Here is a 23,957-nt window from a genome sequence, read left to right as displayed (position 1 = left end):
AAATCTTTATTCTAAATGTTCCCGTTGGAGCTGAAGAGTGATACTTTGTGTTGTTTTTTAGTTTTTAACCACGGTTATTTAGCTTTTCATTTGAATGTTCTTATTTCCTGGACTTCATTTTCCGTTTAAAAAAAAAAAAGAAAATTAAATTTTTGATGCCAGAATGGTTAAATACCCATTTAGTTTGAAAGAAAGACCTGGGGCATAGGATCATTGACTATGAATTTATGAAATTATGTGAAAGAGTTGGCACATTAACTCACTATAATTCCAGAGATTAGAGTCTGGAATAGTTTAATAAATTTAGAAAAAAAAAACAGTTTGCCCTCACTTTCTTAAAATACGGTAATATAGTTGGCCATTTTCAAGTGTATCCATTCATATCTGTGACTTTTAGTTTTAGATGAAGCCTATTTAATTAAGTGTAGTGATAGGTTTTTAAATTTATTAAAAAATATGGGAGAAAAGTTAATAAAAATTTCAGTTCTTTTATATTTTTTTCTTCCCTTGGAAAATGAGAAACTACCACCATCATTGATTTTGGAAGTACACTTTAAAGTTGATAATAATGAAGAATTAGGGTCCTGATATACACACACAGCAACTTAGTTTGATGGAATACTGAACAGCCAAAGTCACAGAGAGCCGAACTCCAGAACATCCCAAGAAGGCCAGAGCCGAGAGACTTACGGATTTGTTGTTGATGTTTAAAGATGGCTCTTTGTGGGATTTGGGTGGGAGTCTCCTATATCTACTGAGCTTATTTCAGACTTTGTGGCTACAAGATCATACCATTTGGAGAAAGCCTGAGTTTTGGAGTTGGTAACTTGACTTTTACCACTTTATTATGCATGTGGTGGTAGAAAAGTCATGGAATACTCTGGTCTTCAATGTCTCATCTTCAGAATGGTGTCTACCAAGTCTCTTGTGAAGAGTAAGAGAAATAAAGTACCCGGCAAGAATTTTGTAAACTGAGTGACATAAATATGTAAAGGCTTATTTTAAAAATTATATTATTATTATTAGTAGTAGTAGTAGTAGTAGTAGTAGGAGGAGGAGGAGGAGGAGGAGGAAGAGGAGGAGGAGGAGGAGGAGGAGGAGGAGGAGGAATAAGGATAGCTTTTCTAGATGCTCCACCTTAACATCAGGGATGGGGTTCTATTTGCTTGACAGTTAAGCAATAACTCTCCAGTATGCATAGACACACTGAAACTGCCTCTACTACTATTGCCTTAAAGAGTTTCTCACCTGCACTCAACTGCTATGTGAGGATTCATATAATTTTAGATTTCTTATGCATTGGGGTACTCAGAGACCAAGATGCAGAAATCCTTTAGTTCTTCTGAGAGATGCTGGTATTCCATAGTGGGACAAAGGAAGGCATCTCTTAGGGCTCTAAACTACAATTCCTGACTTTGTGGAGTTCTGTAACATGCTTTGCTGTTTTATGCATAATTTGCCTGCCTAGAATATCTACATTGCTCTGGCTGCTTGGCAAACTAAAGCACCTATTTCAGGATGCCACACAAACTTCATATCCTCAGAGTTTTTACTAGCCTTCCCACATTGCATTTAAAGCTCCTTCTCTGCCACCTTAGTACTTTAAGCACCCACAAAATGTTATGGATGGTTCAGATATGGGTAGAATGTGTCCCCAAGGACTCGTGTGCTGAAATTCAATCCCTACTGTGAGGTGTTAACAAGGTGGAAATAAGCCAACTATGGTATTTAAAGATGAGGTTTTTGGAAATGATAAGGGTTGGATAAGTTTATCAAGGTAGATCTTCCAAAGTTGCATAATAGGGGCTTTATAAGAAGAGGGAGAGCTGGGCATGGTGGCACTTGTAATTCCAGTACTTGGGAAGATGAGACAGGAGATTGCAGGTTTGAAGCCAGCTTGAGCCATTTAGTGAGCCTGTCAGCAACTTAGTATGACCCTGTTTCCAAATAATAAAAATCAAAAGGGGTGGGGAAGTGGCTTAGAGGTAGAATGTCCCCAGGTTTAATTCCCAGTAACACACACACACACACACACACACACACACACACACACACACACAGACCAGAAGAGAGGCATTTTCCCCACCTTCTGCCATGTGGTGTCCCGTGCTGCCTCAGGACTCTGCCGGCAAGAAGGCTGTAACCAGATGTGGTCCTTTCTTGAACTGTGAGAGAGACTAAATCTGTTTCCTCTACAAAATTACCAGCTTCAGGTAATTTGTTAAAGAAAGGAAAACATAGACGAATTCTCCATTTAAAAGCACTTAACCCATGCTGTCTTTATATTTTGTTTGTATACAAGACTCTGCATCTTCTGGACATGAGCTCCTTCACAGCAGAGACTATGCCTTCCGCATCTCCATATGCCACTGTGTGACCCAGTGTCCCAGGGAGGAGATAAGAATTGACTGATGACAGAAAGAGGACGGTGTTAGAAAAGCAGGATCTGTTCAGTGGTGGTAAAGCCCAGCCTGAATAATTAGGAGTAACTGGAAAAGAATGGAGATAGGCTGGGTGTAAAGGAAATATTTTGGTAAATTTATTTGAGTTGTGGCTAGGAAAGACACTTGGAGAATTTTCAGGGAAACTGATAAGTCTTTCGTAACTAGTAAATCACTTCTACGTTACATGATATTTCCAAAAAAAATTTAAAAATGTACTGCTACTTTTATCCATTTAGACTTCCCCAAATGCTCTTGCTGACCTGACTTTCACATTTTTGCACTAACCACTTGGAAAGTTTGGTTTAAGAAAATGGATGCCAACTTCACCTTGTCTAATTACAGCAAAACCTCAAGATGGTGACATTCAAGCTGTGAATGCTTATAAGTTGAGCTCCTGAGAATGTGTGAGGGGCCCTTTCTTACGCCTAATGCCAGGGCAAGCGGCTTAGTACCGGCCCTTTCCTGGCCTTGCAGTTAGGTAGGTAGAGGAGAGTGTGGTTCTGAGTCCACACAGCAGTGAATGAAGAAGACCATCAAGATGTGGCTGGAAGTGGAGCTTTGTGGGAGTTAACACTCCCAGGCTCCTTTCTTGGTGATGAGCAGCGGAGGTAGAAAAGGCATGGAAATCTATAGTGGATTCCTCTTACCCACAGGGGATTCATTCCCAGACCTCCAAGGGATGCCCGAAACACAGATCATACCAAACCCCATGTGTGCTTTGTGCTTCCCCAATATACATGCCTGCAATAAAGTTTAATGTATAAATTAGGCACAGTAAGTGACTAACAATAATAACTAACAATAAAACAGGACAATAGGAATACTATTCTGTAATACAATATGTAAAACTTATAAATTGCTTATTTATGGAATTTTTCATTTAATACTTGTGGGCACTAAAACTGCAGAAAGTTAAACTGCTGAAATTTACTCTTTTGACAACCAGCTACCTATACAGGAGCCTGAGTAGGCACTGAAAATGATAAGAAATGAGTAAACATCTTTAGGAAAAAACATACTGGCCAGCGTGGGTGCATGCTTGTAATCCCAGTATTTGGGAAGCTGAGATAGGAGGATCCTGGTTCGCGGACAGCCTCAGCTACTTAGTGAGGCCCTTTGCAACTCAGTGAGACTCTGTTTCAAAATAAAGAATAAAAAAATGTATCTTGGAGTGTATCTTGGAGGTAAAATGCCCCTGAATTCCATCCCCAGTATAGAAAAAAACAAAAACAAAAACTGATTACTTATAGGAATATTTTGTAAAACGGCATGCAGAAGAGATGTTGATTTGAGTTTTATAAGCCATTGAGAAAAGTTCTTTCAGTCCCATATTAAAGTTCTTTTTAAAGCAGAATTTCTATTATCTTTTATCTGAAAACAGTAACCCAATACATTTGATGATAACACCTTAAAATAAATGAGCATATTACCAAATGTTCATTTATCTTTTGTATTTAAATATTATAATAAATCACATTACTTTCTTGAACTGTTCACCTCAAATAAAGAATACTGAGTTTATATTCTAGTAAAGTCTATGCCTCTGACAAAGTGTCCAACTTTGTAATGAATTTAATTATGGAAAACTTAAAAGGAAACAAAATGATTAAAAAACTATAACTTCCGATGAGGTAACTAAGAAACATTTGGACATTATCTGCACTTAACAGCTTTTGAATTTAACCCTGCTGCTTGTATGAAAAGATGTTCAGAACAAACATCTACTCTTCCTTTCTCCTCTCACCCTTCATTTGGGTAGGTTTTATTTATGCACTAGACGACCTTTTTGGCCATTAGAACCATCTTGCTTCAGCAGTTAATTAACACAAGTACCATAATTTAATACAGCTAATGCTACTTGATGCCCTTTAATGTACCTTCCATTAGTGATATTATTGTAGTATTACCCTGTAAATTAAAATGAGATCAAGACTAAGAGAGCTGCTCTTTAATTAAGGTACTGGCACACAGCGCTCGTCTATTATTCACTAGAGAAAATCACCCTGATTTACTGAAGCAGGACATCCATAAGTCAGAATTAGTCCATGAAGATTATTAGGTTTATTGAACAACGTAAGTACCACCGAGTCGCCGAGATTGCCAATAGCCATGTTTCCTCTTTTCCTCTATTATCTTAATAAATACACAACGAGAAGGAGTAAATGAAAGCAAAATAGGTATGTAGCAAAAGGAGAATAAATTATTTATGATGGGATTACGGTTTTGTCACCAGGAAAATAGGTATTATAAGCTGCAATGAGCATAAATGCTGCATTAGTCTAATGAGAATCAAAACATCATTTTTATACTAAATAACTCTAGGCAGTATAATATAAACACATGTGAAAAGAAGTTGAAAATTGGAATCCACAGTCAGTTGAAGCAAAGATCTCCCACTATTTTTGTTCCATGGTTTAATATTTCAAGATGAAACTTTCTCTATTCTCTGTTTACTAATCTATGGATATTTATATCTGGTTTCCAGGAATGTGGAAACCTTTCCCTAAGAACTTATATCAATGTCCACATTTTGATGGACATGGTGTTGGAAGTGAAGAGTATAAAAATATCAGGATGAAGCTGGGTGTGGTGGCGTACACTTGTAATTCCAGCATTCCAGAGGGGGAGATGGGGGAATCATGGTTCGCGGACAGTCTCAACTACTTAGTGAGGCCCTTTGCAACTCAGTGAGACCCTGTTTCAAAAACTAAAAACTAAAAAGATTACTTCCATCTTTCTACAAAGAGATAGCCAGTTCTCTCAGTACCATTTGTTGAAAAGGCTGTCTTTTCTCCAGCATGTGAGTTTGGCCCCTTTGTCAATGATGAATTGACTATAAGTGTATGGGTTTGTTTCTGATGGATCAAAGACTTGGAAATTAAAACAGAGACTGTGAAGCTATTACAGGAGGCCATAGGCTCAACACTCTAATATATAGGCACAGGCAGTAACTTTCTCAACAAGACCTCCAAAACACAGGAAAATAAAGCAAGAATTAACAAGTGGGATGGTATCAAACTAAAAAGTTTCTGCTCATCAAAGGAAACCATCAAGAACCTAAAGAGAAAGTCTAAAGAATGTGAGAAGATCTTTACCAGCCACCACTCTGATAGATATCCAAAATATACAAAGGGCTCAAAAGATTCTACACTAGCAAAACAAACAACCCAATTAAGAAATGGGCAACTGAATTGAATAGACATTTCACAAAAGAAGAGATACAAATGTCCAATAGATACATGAAAAAATGATCAACACCATTACCCATCAGGGAGATGCAAATCAAAACTATACTGAGATTCCATCTAACTCCAATCAGAGTGGCAAGCAAAAAGAAGTAAAATAACAACAAATGCTGGTGAGGATGTAGGGGAAGAAGTCTTTCACACTGTTATTGGGAGTACAAACTAGTCAACCACTATGGAGATCAGTGTGGAGATTCCTTAGAAAACTGGGAATGGATCCACCATATGATCTGGCTATATCATTCTTGGGTATCTTTCCAAAGAAGTTGAAATCAGAGAACTACAGTAACACATGCATGCTCATGTTCATAACAGCACAATTTGTAATAGCCAAAATATGGAGCCTACTTAGGTCTCCATCAACAGATGAATGGACTGAAAAATTATGGGAAACCCAATGGAATTCTACCCAACTATAAAGAAAAACAAAATCATGTCATTCACAAGAAGATGGAAAGATCTGGAGAACATTATGTTAAGTGGGGTCAGCCAAGCACAGAAAGAGAAGGGACATATGTTTTCTCTAATATGTGCAAACTAGGGAGTATTAGGGATACCAAAGGGACTCCAGAAAATGGAGGGGAAACCTCAGCAAAGCTGAAATGTCAGGGTAGGAGAAGAAGTCTGAGGTTGATTTACTTGAGGAGCTACATTTGAATATGTGTAAAAGTGTGAATGTTGCATGGTCAATGTATGTCATTTTCAATATGATGCACATAAAAATAAAAATAAAAAAAAATTAAAAAGACTAAAAAAAAAATAAGGCTGGAGGTATAGCTCAGAGGTACAATGCTCTTGGGTTCCATCCCCAGTACCATAAAAAACAAGTATGAGCTGTATCTATACAGAGGCATGTAAACGCTGCCTCTCATAGGATGAGATGGTGGGAGTGGATAAAAGAAACGAAGTCCTCAAGGCCATTGTAGAAAGTTTACGAGAGTCTTGAAAAGAAATTTTAGAACTTTCTTTTAGAGATTACCAAATGAATTTCAATCCTCCCATAGGTGATTTGTTGTTTAAGAGAAAGGCAACCTAGGCCATTAATCCTACTGAAAATTTTAAAGGCAAAATAATGGCATCAGTGTCTACGCTGAAAGCCCCCTCGCAGCAGGCTGTTGCTTGCCATTTTTCTTTTGTGGCTCCATCAGGAGTGGATCTTCCTTATATAACTTAAAAGCTGGAGCCATGCCCGAGCCAATGGGCCTTGCTTCTTAAGTCCCTCCCTCAAGACTAAAAATACTCCAGCCATCTGGTAGCTCAGGTGGTACATGCCAGCACTGGTTTTGCCCTGAGGAATTTGGACAGAGTGTGGAGAAGACAGAGTGGACATCACAGCAGGGGCTTACCTCTACTGGACCTTTCTCTTTGGCCCAGCTGCTTCTCACCAGCCTACAGTTGATTGGTGAATGGGGAAAGACAGTGGAGATGCGCCCCAGCGAAGGGGGGAGAGCTCTTGGAAACTCCTCAGAACCACTGAAATGTAGCTGGAGGACACTACCAGGAAGAGAGATATAAGAGAAGTGGAAAATCTGGAGGGACTCTGTGGGCCTAATGCCACCACTTTCAGGAAGTGGCCTGCCTGGCCCCAATGGAGATTGCACACAGATGCCTTTAATGATAAGATGTCTTTTGTGCTTTCTTTTAAATAAGCAGATGAAGAAAGATGGCTACCCAACAACAAAAATAAGCCCCAACAATAGTGATTTCTCAACAGAAAAGACTGGCTCCTTTACAAGTGACAAGTGAGAGTGCTCGGAGGAAATTAGTCTGTAGGGATTTAGGCTCAGATTAAGGGTTTCTTAAACTGCAAGGAAACTGACCTATACAAATCTACCCAGTGATATAGATTCAAATTCATATCTCAGTTTATTAATTTTGACCTTTATTCTTATAGGTGAATTGAATGATTGTGAATTGATTTTGATATGCTATTAATAATAATACCAACTTTGATTATTTTCACATATGTCCCCAAGAATTAAGATGATAGAAACTGATCACCTTTTGCTAAAATGTTTCTGAGTATAATGATGGCTGGATTTTATTTTAAACAGCAAACCTATGTTGGAGGCAGTAGCTCCATATCACTCTGTCCTGGTGCCTTGTGAATGTGCTGAGTGTTCTCTATCCTCTCTAACCCATAAGCTTAATATTGATACAAATGTACCAGCATATATACCTATATATGATATAGATAGATAGATATTGATATTGATATAAATGCACCAACAATAAAATGTTGTTTTGCTTTAAAACATCTTCATCATCCATCACCAATACATTGGTTAAAAGTTTAAAATAAGACTCCATAGTTAAAGATTCTCAACACCTGCCATGAGGAACATGAAGCTAGAACAAAGATGGCCACCTTGCCTGCTAATTTTTAAAGCTAAGATCCCGAAACCTTTGACACCACTCTAAACAGTCATGCCCACCACTCCATTCTGTGTGGCCACCGTGGCCCTTATCTTAACAGCAGTGACTGCTTCTTCCTTCTCATACAGATATGTGAGGTTACTCTGAAAGACCGGAGAGTCTCAAAACTTATCTAGTTTCTGATGACGGGGCTGCCCTAAAAGATGCTGGAAGCCAGTATTCAGAGTAAATCTGGTTTTGCCTGTTCAAGTTTATGATTACTTATTTAAACCTACATGACAAATGCACCATTTATATTTTTATCTTCAGATATTTTGACTTCAAGCTATGTTGGTATTTTTGGAGTGATCATTGCTTTGTTTATTTTTCACTTTCCCCTGTTTTCTGTAATTCCACTCTTATATTCAGTTTCTCCACTCACTGTCTCATACTTCCACTTCCATCAATGGACTATTTTTAATAATATACTACACTTTAAGAACTGCTGGAAATCTCTATGTTGGTAGTTTTAGTCCTTGTTATTAAAAATTTTTCACTTACACATCTTTAAAATCTTTGGAAATTCACTTGTGTTCAAAACCAAAGATACCCCTGATAGTGATCATTAACATCGCAACTCTGGTCTACAAATTGCAGGGTGCCCATTTCAAGTTTGCATTTCAAGTTCTCAGTGGCATATCATTTTACTATAACATCCCCCAAACAAAACTTCCCCTCTTTAAGAAAATGCATTGTTTTCTAGAAGCTTTTGGTTTTAATACATTTAAAAATCTATAACTTTCATTTCTAGAATATTAACAGATTATCTTACCTTGTTGCAAGCCTCTCGTGCATGTGAAAATGGACCACATGTTTCTTATTTTTCAGTCTTCTAGAGAACAATGGTCTTTACTCTCCATGGAGTCATTTCCTTAGTGAGTTCCTTTGTCTCAAATAAGATGCTTTTTCTGCTTCTCTCTCTCTCTCTCTCTCTCTCTCTCTCTCTCTCTCTCTCTCTCTCTCTCTCTTTCTCTCTCTCTCTCTTTCTCTCTCTCTCTCTCTCTCTTGTTATAATTCTAAAGGATCCTGCCAGGTTCAGTGATAGCAAGCCTGGGATTACAAATTACTACAGAGTGCAAAGTCTCTAATGCCCTCTGAACCTACTTCTAAAGTATTAATCCTAAGAAAGTATTACAGTAGAAATGGGCAAATGTCAATTTGTGGCTATAAGACCAACACATTGGCATATTCTTTGGACACAACCATTCCCATCTGAAATGGACACACATTTTCTTACCTTCCTCGCACCTTTATGTCTGAGATGGCATAAAAGTAGCGTGCCAGGTGGAGCTCATCTACAAATATTTCCCCAACAGCTGGTCTCAGCAGCCGTATTCTCAGGTCTGTGACTGTAAAGAAATCTCTGAGTTTCTTGGTTGTATCCAGCTGTCCATAGAGGGAAGCCATATTTCGTAGCCGAGGTCCAGCAAAAAATGCAAACCTGTCTTTGATTTCAAAGTGGATTATCTTGCTATTTGTTGAGTACCCCGTGGAGTACTCTTCTGTGCAAATGATTTCTAGGACTGTATGCTGAGATAAGTCCTTCACGGACTTAGGGTCCATGTGAAAAGCGTCCAAGCAGTCTGTGGCATAGTACTGATAGGGCTGCCATGTTCGTCCATAATCGAGAGATTTCTCCAGGATCATTTGGTCTGGACGCCCCGATTCAAAGGTAATAACTATGTTGTCTGTGAGCTCAATGGTTTTACTCCAAGACAGGGTGATGTTCACCTGGAGAGGCTTGGGGTACTCCTTCCAAGTAGCAGACTGCCAAAATGTGGAGGGATGTCTTCCTTCAAAATCAAACATCAGCTCAGGGGGGTGTGCCAGCTCCGGGGTGCTTGCGTCACACTCATTATTGCACATGTAGGGGTTCCCCTGTGGAGGAAGAACAGAAGAGGGCGCATCAGAATGCAGATAGGACTCAAGTCCTGACATGGTGCGGTTGTTGAGAGGCTAGGAAAGGGAAAAAAGAGAGTTTTCGGTATCATTTTTATTTGCCTTAACTGAATTTTCCTCTATAATAGCTTTTTTAAAAAAAAAAAACAACAAAAATAAATATGGTGATTTTCTTGTCTTGTTTCCTTCCAAGGGCTTTAAGAAGTGAAAACAGTTTCTGTATCTCACACGTGTGAGACTCATCCTGCGGTCACAGAAGCACAAAAACACCGAGCCATTGTCTAAGAGCTCAGTACCTCCACTTTCTCTTAGAAAGATGCTATAGGAAAACAATGGAAATACCTGCCTGCCTCAAGGACAGTCCTTAAGAGCAACAGTTCTTTAAGAAATCATTTTTCAAGTGAGCATTTAGAATTCACCGTGGGCCATAAACATCCATGTCCTATAGAGGAAGCGATGTTCCCATACACTGTTTAGCTTTTCTCGGTTTTTCCTCCTATCCATCATACTTAACTGGGTACCTGCTTCATAAAATCTGGTTTTAAAACATTTACTTTGTTCACCACAAATCATTAAAATGTGGTACACTACAGGCTCTGGGGTTTGGTCCAAATATCTGCCATCCTATTAGCTAGAGGGAAGCAGATTGCTCAGGAAAGTCTTGGGCTTGGAGGTGTGTTCCAAGTTATCAGAGAAAGAAAACCCACTACAATCATCCCTCAGTATTCATGAGGGATTGGTTCCAAAATCCATGTGGGTACCAAAATTTACAGATGCTTCAGTCTCTTGTATAGAATATCATTGTATTTTTATATAACCTCTACATATCTTCCCACATGCTTTAAATAGATCACATATGGTGCCTAATACAATTTTAAATAGTTGTTATTTACACTGCTTAGGGAATATTGACAAGAAAAAAAGATGGAGCATGTTCAGTACAGACACAATCATCAAAGGTCTCATAACATGTTATTCAGATGAGATGAGGTAATCTATACTTGAACAGGAGTGCTGGAGGGACTGAGGACCTGGGAATCAGCAAAGGCCACAACAGAGTGTGCCTACACAGTTCTTAATTCACGTGAATTCAACACAGTGCTTAGCATGGTACAACTTCAAGTTTGCTCTTTGGAACCTTCTGAAATTTTGTGGTGAATATTTTCAGCCCACGGTTGGTTGAATCCTTTGATGTGGATGGCCAACTATACTCAATTAGGGTCCTTGCACACCACAACACAGCCATCTGATGTCTTTATTACTCCAGACCAGCTCATAGGCAACTCTCCGTGGATGTTGATTATTATCATGATTATTATTCTCATTCTAACAAAGGCTACTTCCCTTACCACCCACATAACAAGCTGGAAATAGATCTCCTTCCCATAGCACTGCTGAGACCCTGCTTGTGCTTTGATAAACGGATGCTCTCAGTTCGCATCAGTAGATTCTATGGAGAATAACTGCTCCTAGATTTTTATTTTGTTTTTAAAAAACAAATAATAAGGTGGATATGGTAGAGTATGCTTTTAATCCCAGCCAGCTGGGAAGCTGAGGCAGAAGGACTTTAAGCTTGAGGCTGGTCTCATCAACTTAGTGAGACCCTGCCTCAAAATAAAATGAAAAACGGGATGAGGATGCAGCTGAGTGGAAGAGCACCCCAGGGTTCAGTTCTCAATATATACCCTCACCTCCTAATTAAACCCAAATAGTATCGTTTGGTGCCCACTATTCAAGTATAGTATTCCCTCTTCATCCACAGGGCATGCGTTCCAAGGCCCCGGTGAGTGTTTGCAACTACAGATAGTACTAAATCCAGTACATATCTTTTCCCTAAAACATATACCTACAATAAAGCGTAATTTATAGATAAGGCCTAGTAAGAGTTTAGCAATAGGAACTAAAACCAGAATAATTATAACAATATACTGTAGTAAAAGTTTTGTGACTGTGGTTTCTCCCAAACTATTTTATAGTACTCACCCTTCTTGTGATAATGTGAGATGGTACAATGTCTACACGAGTGACATAGCATTAGGCGACAGTGTAAGGAGAACCTGAGCACTGTGGCACTGGAGCAGTGGGTCTCTATTGGATCACTAAGACACTGCTAAGCGACCAGTGAGTGGGTACCGGGCACAGTACAGATACACTCGGTGAAGGGCTGCTTCACGTCTAGGGTGCTATGGAGCAAATTATGAGAGTTTTCATCACATTACTAGTAAAGAGTTGAAACCTTATGAATTATTTCTGGAACTTCTCATTTAATATTTTTGGAGCCCAGTTTACCACAAGTCACTGAAACCATGGGAACCGAAACTACAAGATAAGAGAGGACTGGTGTGTTTCTCTTATCCAGTTCTAGGTAATTATGAACGCAGATGGGTGATGTTGTCCTTGCAATTACAATTAGATTTCTCCTTTTTTCTTTTGGATGAACTGTGAACTTTTCATCATACTTGTTGGATGCATGAGCTGTGTCTCAAATAATGAATCTATGCTCTAGATATTGACGCTCAGTTACTTGCTGATGCCTATGAAATATAAGATGAACATTGGAGAATTGCTTGAGCCTCCCTAGAGGCAACTCTTACCTACCTAGTCAGCTAATGCTCTCATTCTCTTTCCCATTAATGCAATTGGATCTTAAAGTTGGCAACAGGTCTGGGAGACTCACGTATAATTGAGATGAGGCAGGAGAAAGGGGAGAAGGTACATTATTTGAGGAACAGAACTGTTTTAAAAATATACTCAAGAAATCAGTGATAATGGAAATGTTTCTGTACTTCTCTCTCAAATTTCAATTCCCTATTTCTGATCCTAGCGTCTGTGCACTATTTATAGGTATCCCCTTCAAAATGAGCCGGGCGGCGGGTGGGGGGGGTAAGTTTCTGTTCCAGGTGGAATAAATCACCAAATTTATTATTATTTAAACTCTCTTAAGCATACCACAGAGCCAAATGCAAAGCTCTGCAAACTGGCAAAAGCTTTTTATGGAGGGCTATAAATATTGTGGAATCTGTCAGGATTTATAAATTCTGAATATATGTAAATGTGCATTTTACTGGAAGGGGTCAGATTTACACAAATCTCACCTTCATTAAAATTTACTGAAAAAAATATGGTTCCTTCCAAATCCGTCAGCATGCTGCCATCTGCACAATCATCAACTTGGATGCTATCACCTTCTTCTTCTTCATCCCAGGGAAGGAGCTTGGGAACAAAGGGAGTCAGCTCTGCAGGGTACCCCAAGGAGGGGATCGGGTGTTTGCAATGTCATGATGAAGGACAGCAGTGGTGTGCCCTCAGCCTAGGTACCTGGAGCTTCTCATGTGGGGAAAAGTGCAAGGGCCAAAGGTGGAGGGGGGCAAGTCAGGTTGACTTGGGGTTGGGTCGATACTAACAAATCTGCTTTAGAAAATATGACGGAAGGCTTATAATCCCAGCATTCGGGAGGCGGAGACTGGAGGATCGTGGTTGGTGGATGGCCTCAGCTACTTAGTGAGGCCCCTTGCAACTCAGGAAGACCCTGTTTCAAAAGTAAAAAAAATAAGAAATTAGGTCTAGGGGTGTCTCTCAGAGTTAGCATGACCCTGGGTTCCATCCCCAGAAATATATATATATATATATATATATATATATAATCATATATATATATATATATATATATATGATTGAAGAAATCTATCTAAAGGGCATTCATTCCTATATGCAAGACCAGCATTGGCAATATCCATATTTAGTTAGCCCTTGTGTATTGGACACTTTCAATGTTCACTTCAACCCTACCTCGCAAGACAGAAAACTAGGGCATAGAGAAACTTTCTGCCGGGAGTGGTGGTGCACATGTGTAATCCCAGAAGTGTAATCCCAGCATTCGGGAGGCTGAGACAGGAGGATCATGGTTCATGGACAGCCTCAGTTACTTAGTGAGGCCCTCTGCAACTCAGTGAGACACTGTTTCAAAAAATAAAGAATAAAAAGTAGGGCTGAGGGTGTAGCTCAGAGGTAGAATGCCTCTAGGTTCCATCTTGAGTGACAAAAAAAAAAAAAAAAGAAATCTTCCCATGGTCATATCATAAAGCATAAGAAGTAGGTCTAGAATGCCCCTCCTGCCCCTCCTGCCCCACCCTGGTCTGTTGGACACCAGGTCCATGGTGTTTTGTGTGTTTTAACAGTGTCCTAGAAATAGCATTGACTAGTAGAAAGAAAATATCTAAGACCTAATAAGCATTTTCATACTCTTTGAAATTAAAAACCTTGCTTAGCTCCACAGAATATGACTGGTTTCAGAAATTATTTCATGCAGAATTACTTTTCAGCTTAGTAACCCATATTTATATTCTACAAAAATAATGTCCTGGAGGGATTCCCTTAACATGTTTTCTATTATTCTTAAAATTGTTAGCCAGGTGCAGTGGTGCACACCTGTAATCCCAGTGTTGGGAGGCTGAAGTAAGAGGATCACAGTTGGAGGCCAGCCTCAGCAATTTAGCACAACTCTCAGCAACTTAGGGAGATCTTGTTTCGAAATAAAAAAGGGCGGGAGGTAGAATCCCAGGGGTTCAAGCCTCAGTACCTCCCCCAACTGTAAACACATGGAGGCCAGACAGCACTTTATAACCCAGTTTTAGTCCTTAACTGAAGACTTGGCTACTGAACTAGTTTTCTGCTTTAGTTGAGCAGGGAGGTGGCCCTTCCCCTCCAGCTCAGCAGGACAGCCACTCTGGATAAAGGCTGACATTTGCACCAAGTTTCTCATAGCCTGACACAGATCGGGTGCTCAGGCATCTGAGAGATAAGAGCAAAGTCTCATGCATCCAACAATTATTTACTGATTGCCTACTATATGGCTACATTGCAGGCGTTTGTCTTGGCTCTTACGCTGTAGCAGTAAACAGATCCATGTCCCTGCTTTCTGTGATGCCTCCCTCTTTGTCGGAGGAGATGCTCCAAGGAAACGAACACACAGTGTTTTATGATGTTACAGGGTGGCAACTACTGTGGAGAAAAATAAAGCCAATTAAAGCTGGACCCGCGGTTGTGGGGAAGGGATGGTGATTGTAATTTGATATTAGGAGGTCAGAGAAGGTCTCCCTGATAACATGACATTTGAGCAGATTAAGAACAATTCCCAATTTACACTGGAGATAATCAGAGGAGGTTGACCAGAATGACAGTTTTGTCCTTCATCTGACTCTGACTCTACTCTTAGTGATATTTTCAGCAGCATAACAATTTATTGCAATCGATGGGTAAACAAATAATTTGAAATGAGAGTCTACAACAAATGACAGAAGATACACAAAGAAATCAATCGGACCGTCCTTATTTCATTGCACTCCTTCTCTTTTAGGAGATTAATGATTTGACGACCATTAACGTATTTAACTGAGAGAAAATGACATTGTGAGAAAATTAGCAGAGGGTACAAAATAAAAAAGGATTTCTTTCTTCTGGTTCTTTCATTTTAGATGAGACAGAAAGGAAAAAAAAAAAAAACAAACAAACAAGAAAGCTGAAGTTGAAAATCTCACTCCCAATAGAGAAAACTAGAGGGGAGATTATATGCTAAAATATTTAGTGTAAATATTTCAGTGGGTGTGATTTGTAATACTGTTGTTATAGAGAATTATCAATATGAAAACAATTCTTGTTAAAGGGATTAGATTAATTACATTTTCAACTACTTCAACTCTACCTTAATCCTTTTTAATAACAGCAGCAATGAAATTTATATAACAAAAAGCAACTTTTTCCTGCTTATGAAAGCAAAGAACACTTCTTGCTGCTAAGTCTAACAGATTTGGGCATCTGCAAGTGTAAGTAATTATTTTGTGGCCAGCAGGCAGTCTTAAGTAGATCTTAATTTAAGTCCTGCAAGCAATGGATCTTTAGCTGATTGTCTATGGACAAAGCAGAAAATATTTATGACTATGCGGATAATATTTACACCACCAAGAGATGCCTAAATAATTAAACAGATATCGCTGCTAAATATTTCTATTACAATTAGGAGATTGTGGTGTTTAATTGCATTTAAAAATGTTAATATTTTACCTCTGGGAGAATAGAAGTTACTTATTAATTAGCAATTTGTAGACTAAGTAGAATGCTGTTATTCTTCCTTAATGTGCTTTCAGAATTAGAATGATAAATAAAAATTGAGACATGCTTTCACTTTTTTTAGTCATGTCTTCCTTCTAGCGAGTGACTCTTTGAAAGAACATCTTTTTACCTAACATTTTGGAGAGCATTCAGAGTTAAAACAAAACAAATAAAAACCCTCATGCCGTAATTCCAGTACTTCGGAGGCCAAGAAAGATTGCAGGTTCAAGTCTAGCTTCCGCAATTAGGGAGACCCTCAACAACTTTGTGAGATTCTGTTTTAAAATAAATTAAAAATGGCTGGTGGAGTAGCTCCAATGTAGACTGGTCCTGGGTTCAATGCCCAGTATAAACAACAACAACAAAAAAACCAAATGATATATAATCAGTATAAATTTATGTAAAACTTAAAGTTCCTCTCATTTTGACCTTTCCCTTCCAATCTTTACCTATTGACAAACTATTGAGAATGACAGTTGGGAATGAAGAGCGATCTCAGGGAGATTTGTTCCGGAACTGTCCGGGGAATGCCAAACAGGCATGCATTAACAAGGACCCCCGAGAAGCCTTTGGGTTAGCACTCACACCTATCCTGAAAAACAGAGACAGAGCTGCCTAACACCCACTTGCATCTTGTTAATCTTTGCTTGTTTTGTGGGTAAGTGACAGTCAGAAAAGGCCAAGGCAATATCCTGATATCATGACCCAACCTGTTCCTGCTGGGATTCTGGAATAGACACCATTAGGGCTTTGCCAGTGCTAGGCCTTTAGAAGGGTGTTGAAATCGGTGGCAGACCCTAAGGAGAGGAGCTGGGGGCCCATGGCATGCTTTAACTACCAGGCTGGGGCATCATCGTAGGCAGATGGCTTCTTTTCTTCTTTCGCTCCACCTACCTAGAAGCCAATGGAGCAGGAGGTCTGTGGGTGGCTGTGAATTTCTGGGACAATGACTTCTTTATATCAGAGGCATAAATTTTTGGTGAGAGATTTCATTCCCAGTTCCTTCTTGGAACTTTCCAGATGCTCTTCCTTGCCTCACATCCTTCTACTCCCAATTTCTATTTTATAGCTTGATAATGGGATGGCTCCTCCTTCATGACTCTTGTAAAGACATTGGGGCTCCTCTGAGTGTGGGAGCTGATGCTCACAGGTTACGATGAGCTGCCTCCCTTCCTGTGTCTTAGTTTTGCTCCTGACATTGGGGGGAAGCAGAGGGAAGTCAGAACTAGAGGTAAAGTGATCCATGGCACTGGCCATCTCTTACAGAGTTCTGAAAGATAAATATCAGTAACCCCAATAACAAATAGAACAAGACCTGGTGACCAGAGCCACAGAGGTAGACTGTATGAGCTCAGACAGGAAAGGGTCATCAAGCAGCAAATTTCCTATTGCCCGCTGTTCTTGGGATGGAAAGGATGTTTATAATCGGTGTTAATTGGTGTGTTGGGTCTCCACGCAGACATTTATATGGTGACAATACAGCCTAGAGTCCATGGGACTGTCCCAGCATTAGATATTCTGAAGCTGTTTTGACAGAAGCCCCTATGTATGTGACAGAGGATGAGTCTCAGATTTTAGTTTGGACATTATGGCCGCATTAAGAAAAGTAGCAGATGAGGAATTTTGTTTTTGTAACTTTGGAGTTCAAAAAGATGCTCTGTTTTCTAAGGGAATCTTTGGTTCATCACAGTTTTCTTCCTGGCACAGACCCAGGCTTAAGGCCTGATTGAAGTTGTACCTTGTTTCAATCTGATCCCTGACAATACTAACACCTTGTGGACATTTTTACTCAAAAATAAAGATGAAAAAGCTTAACCTTTGTGCCATGAGAATACTGGAAGCCATATCACAGATTATGGGCCATAATAGACACTTGTGTAAATCTTCACAGAGGATTATGGTTAGGATTTTCTAACTGGCAAAGGACACAGAGGTCAAGAAGACTACATTTCTAAGAAGGAGCCAAAGGCACCCCCCAGCCACAAGCCACACAAATGGATTGCTAGATCTCAATCTAGACCATTGATTCACATGTATTGGAGAAGAAATAAATATTAACAGAACCAGGCAAAATTAAAAAAATATCTACAGAAAAGCATTGTACTCTGGTGGCATTATTATATGTGGTAGGTAAATCACTTAAAAATATTTGGGTAAGGGCTGAGTGAAGTGTGCATGTATGCCCTACCATCTTGTACTCCATCAGGATGTATGACTGTAATGCACCAATAAAAATTTAGAAGTACAAAAAATTAAATAAATATTTTTTAAAACCACACAAATGTTTAACATAGCATTTTTTGTTGTTGTTGTTGACGGGCTTGAAATAGACTGAGACATGGATGTGATATTGGTAATAACATAAAACTGAAGAGAACTGTCAACATTTCTCTTAAAGCAATCTGAGAGGAACAAGGAGTAGCAAAACCCCATGGAAGTGGGAATGCTCTGGCCTGAAGGGTTTAGGAAAGGTGTTTTGAACGTGTCCAATCTTGAAAACTTGACTTGATGCTCTAAAACTGGTTCCTTCTACCTTTGCATGAGAGGGCAAGTCGAGAACCAGTTTAAGGCCCGTTTGCTGAAGGCCACAAGTTTTCAGAGGACAAAGGAAGACCACAAACATCCTCTGCCATGGTGGTCACTCACTCATAAAAGGCAAGAAGAGAACTTCCTACGGACAAGTTTCCAAAAGTGATTGGATTCCGGTGTGCCCATCCCTACTGGTGTGTATTCTCAAACTCTTTATTTCTTGCAAACTCCTCTCTCCCAAATTCATTAACTACTTATTGGACACTAATAAAACAATGACAAATACTTAAAATTTTTCTGAGGAACACAGAAATAGGTTTGCAAGTTAGCATGAGATTATACATTGCTCAATGAATTGCTAATGTTCCCAGAAAAGTAGTGTGTGTCCTTAAGGGTAAGTAGAGGCACAGCAACCATAACAGTGAAGCTTTTGGTAGGGATCATTTCATCTCTCGGCACATAATTAAATCTAACACTTTATAAAATGGATATTTTATGGGGTGAAGTGCAGAAATATTTTGCAAACAGTTTTAGGAAAAAACACAGACATTTCATGCTTGGGACACTCTTAGAGGTATGTGTCATGAGCTACTGCACAAGATCATGGAGGAGGAGAGGTCTGGGATGCTCAGTTGTCCTGTCTTTCTTTTCATCACCCTTCTATATGTGACGTTTTGCCCCAACACCTCGGAGTGGCTGCAGCAAAACCAGTCTGATCAGAACCGACAAGTATGTGTGGACGCTACTGCTCTTTTGGACATGTGGCTTGCCCTTATATTAGGACCGGGTGTGCATGGGAGCCACTTAGGGCATAATTGTACCTAGGCTCAGGGATTCTAGGCTCAGGGATTCTAATTCTCTGGCTCTGAGAATGGGCATTGCTATCGTTTATTTGTTTGTTTTAGAAATGAAGATTGAATTCAGGAGCATTCTATTTTTGAGCTATACTCCTGGCCCTACTTTTTTTTTTTTTTTGAAACAGGGTCTAAGTTACCATGATCTGACCTTGAATTTGTGATCCTCTTATCTCAGCCTCCCAAGTAGTGGGATTATAGGCATGTGCCACCATGCTGAGGCAGAAACTGGTTTATTTATTTATTTATTTATTTATTTATTTATTGCAGTACTGGTGATTAAAGACAGGGACTTTCTGCCTCTGAGCTATACCCCCAGTCCTATTTTTAATTATTTATTTGGAAACAGGGTCTCACTAAGTTGCAGAGGGCCTCACTAAGTACCTGAGGCTGGGTGCGAACTGTAATCCTCCTGTCTCACCCTCCCAAGTACTGAGATTACAAGCATGTGCCACCACACCTGAGGGAAACTGTTTTTTTTTTTTTTTTTTTTTTTGTGGTACTGGGATTCCTGGAAGCCCTTCTATATCCGGGCTACACTCCCAGACCTATTTTTTTTTTATTTTTGGAAACAGGGTCTCTTAAGCCAGTGCAGCTGGCTTCGAACCTGCGCGATCCTCCTGCCTCCGCCTCCCAAGCATGGAGATTACAAACGTGCGCCACCACGCCCGGCTGGAAACTGGTATTTTTAAACCCTCAACCTGTGCATTAAAGAAATACCTATTTATTAATAATATCCGTTTTTGTAGCCTTCCTGCAATAGAAGCATTTTTTGTGGATCTCAAGCTTCCTGGGAGTCTTTCTAGAACCCAAAAGTTACTTCCTTTTTACTTTTCTCTATCATCTATCTACCTATCTATTTATCATTCATTCATTCATTCATTCAATAAATAGTTATTGGGTGTTAGTATATGTCAGACACTGTGAAGCATACTGGATGTGGCTTGGTAAATCATATAAACAGTTCCTATCTATGCTAAGCTTATAGCTTAGTTGGAGAGGCAGCCTCTAAAATTGAATAATTATATAAGTATAAATGAAAGAAAAACTGTAAGGGAAAATAGCATAGTTCTATGAAAGAAAATAGCAGCAAAGGGGCTTTAATTAGGTTGGAAGGGAAGAGCTTTTTAATTTATTTTTTGGAAGTAACATGTAAATTAAGACCTGAAAAGTGAGAAAGAATATACATGAGGATTAAAAGCTAGGAGGGAGATCCTTCTAGGCAAAGGGAGGAACAAATGTCAGCTTCTACCTTTTGACCAAGGTTGAGGTTTGTATGTACTGGGGTTTTGTATGAACTGTTGCTGGAGCGTCATAAGACAAAGGCAGCGCAGAGGGGAAGAGGCTGGGCAGGCATGCCTGAGACAGAGGGAGGGCCTGGATCTCCCTCTTAGTGGAATGGCAAGACCTGGATGCTTTATTTATTTATTCACTTATTTATTTATTTATCCTGGAGATTGAACCCAGAGGTACTATACTTCTGAGCTACAACCCCATAACCCCAACTATTTTTAATTATTTATTGTTATTTCAAATCAAGGTCTCTCTCTCACTAAATTGGTGAGCCTAGTCTTTGTTTGTTTGTTTGTTTGTTTGTTTATTTACTTAGTGGTACTGGGGTTCCTGGAAGGCCTCTGGGCTACACTCCCAGACCTATTTTATACTTTATTTTTGGAAACAGGTTCTCTTAAACCAGCACAGCTGGGTTTGAACCTGCATGATCCTCCTGTCTCCACCTCCCAAGCGCAGGGATTACAAGCGTGCGCCACCATGCCCGGTGAGTCTAGTCTTGAACTTGTGATCATCCTATCTCAGCTTCCCAAGTACACATGTATGCCACTGTGCCTGGCCCCGGGTGGGTTTTAAGTCGAGTTCTGCCATAAACTGATTTACATTTTTAATTTTCTGTGTTGATAGGGGTTCAAATGGGGCAGGAAACAGGATCTGATCAATCAGCAGGAGGTTGGCTAAGAGCCATTGCAAGGGAGCTCAGGGTGGCTTGATCCAGGGCAGATGGAGTGCAACTAGACAGAAGTGAATGGACTAAAGCTATATATTGAAAGGAGAATGAGTGGAGCTTTACAAAGCTGCTTAATATTTATGAGAGAGTTAAAGATAATGTCGATAAGCCTAACAGGTAATGAGAAAGAAAGAAAATGATTCTGCAGGTTTCTGACTTGATTGAGAAGGTGTTTGGTTTACCTTTTACTGAGATGTGGCAGACCAGAGTGGCTTCAGGGAGCAAGAGTTTGTGGTTGGAAATGTTAAAAATTTTATATTTTCACGAAATGTATGATGGAGCAAAGCTTATGTAGTATTTACAATATATGGAACACTATCCTAAGTTCTTTACCCACATTACCACATTTAATCTTCATAACACCTCAAGGTGATGTTAGTATTTGCCTTATTTTACTGAGAAGGTAACTGAAGTACAAATCATTTAAATAACTTGCTCAGAATCACATAGCTGGTAAATCTCAAAGTCAGTTGACAAGTCCAATAAACACACCCAAGTCAATATTCTTGATTTTTGTATATTGATTTTGTATATGGCCACTTTGCTAAATTTGTGTGTCAGCTCTAGAAGTATTCTGGTTGAGTTTTTTGGGGGAGGGGTGATCTTCCAAATATAGAATGAGGTTCATCAAAAAAACTAGGAATAGAACCACCCCATGACCTGGCTATACCCCTTCTTGATATTGAAAAATAATTAAAGTTAAAATACTATAGTAATATGTGAATACCCATTTTTATAGCAGCACAATTTACAATAACCATATCATGGGGGAAAATTTAGGTGTCTATCAACAGATGACTAAAGGGAATGTGATATATATGCACAATGGTGTTTTACTCAGTCATAAAGAAGAACAAAGTTATGTCATGTGTGGGAAAATAGATGGAACATTTTGCTAAGTCAAATCAGCTAGTCTCAGAAAGCCAAGGGTTGTATGTTTTTTCTCATATTCAGAAGCTAGAGAGAAAATAGGAAAGAGACCTGAGGATAATAAGGGGAGAGACCAGTGGAAGGGAACTGAGGGAGGCAGGAGAGAAGGGGAAAAGGAAGCTCGAGGAAGAAAACAGATCCGACAATATTATATTCATATACAAAGGTTATCACTATCAGCATTACTGGCATGTGTGGGGGGTGAGGTTGAGTAGCGAGATGGAGTTAGAAGGGAAACACACCCAGAGATGCTGTGGGCACATGTAGATGTATCACTCTGAATCCCAGTGGATCTGTGATGTATAATTAATTATTTTGTATCAATGAAAATTCTAAGAAAAACATAAAAGGGTCAATACTCTCAACTGCAGTGTTACAATGCCTCTCTGGGCAGTGTGATTTTCAGTTCAACAGGGATTTGGACCTCAGAGCAGAAATCAGGAGTGACATTATTGGTTTATGAGACATTAATATATAGAGACATTTGAAATTGAAGATGGATAAGAATACTTGAGGAGAAAGGGTAGGGATAGAAGGACAAAGACCTCAGGCTGTACCCCACATTAACTCTTATAAGTAGCCAATACTCATTTATTTACTGGACTCAGAGATACTCATTAATTTATTAGGCTCATGTCTACCTGGAAAACCAGTTGTTAAATAAATGTGTATATCTCTTTTATTTAAAAAATAGAGTTGAGTGGGAGAATTCCAGATCATATAAGAAGTTTAGTGTTACATGTATACCTAAGAAAGTAGCAGAAAATTCACAATAGGCAAATAATGAGGGGAGAGGGGAAACTAGACATCTGACAACAGATGAATGAATAATGAAAATGTGGTCTATACACAGTAGAATTCTACTCAGCCATGAAAAAGAAGAAAATTATGTCATTTGCAGGAAAATGGATGGAACCAGAGAATGTTATACTAATTGAGATCAGCCAGTTGCAGAAAGTTAAGAGTTGTATATTTTCTCTCATGTGTGGAAACAAAAGAGACTTTAGATAAATGAGGGAAAACAATTAGAATAGTGGAAGGGGCTGGGCGGGGGGCAAGCGGGGAGAGGGAAAGGAATATTGACAAAAGAAACAGTTGAAATAATTCTATATTCATACATGAATGACTTACCACTAATCTTACTGATATTTATTTATTTGTTTTTGTGGTACTGGGGATGGAACCCAGGGACATTTTATCTCTGAGCTACACCCCCAGCCCTATTTTTTATTCTTTATTTTGAAACAAGGTCTTACTGAGCTGCAAAAGACCTCACCAAGCAGCTCACACTGGCCACGAACCACGATCTTCCTTTCTCAGCCTCCCAAATGCTGGGATTACAAGTGTGCGCCACCACGCCCAGCTCTAACCTTACTAATATGTAAGAAAACAAGTGGGTAAGAGTGGGAATCCAGAGGAAAACACACCAAGCGTTGTGTGCATCTATTGTATTACTTTGAGCCTCACAATGATGCATAATTACAATGTACCAATAAAAGTATAAAAATAAATT

The 23,957-nt window shown here is 39.3% G+C and overlaps 1 protein-coding gene across 1 annotated transcript in view; it reads right to left on the bottom strand.

The window, feature by feature from the left end:
* The window catches only part of NTNG1 (netrin G1), a gene marked incomplete at both ends in the record, with an annotated part of 365,829 nt that overhangs the window by 151,648 nt on the left and 190,224 nt on the right, over positions 1-23,957 (bottom strand). The window contains one exon of the mRNA XM_080691481.1: positions 9,342-9,982. Within this exon, the coding sequence (XP_080547607.1) occupies positions 9,342-9,982 (641 nt within the window). The remainder of the gene's footprint in view (positions 1-9,341; positions 9,983-23,957) is intronic.

This window comes from Muscardinus avellanarius (assembly GCF_963383645.1).
Source record: "Muscardinus avellanarius genome assembly, chromosome: 3".
NCBI classification, from domain to species: domain Eukaryota; kingdom Metazoa; phylum Chordata; class Mammalia; order Rodentia; family Gliridae; genus Muscardinus; species Muscardinus avellanarius.
Note: the sequence above shows the minus strand (reverse complement) of the source record. Positions and strands in the feature narration are given on the sequence as shown.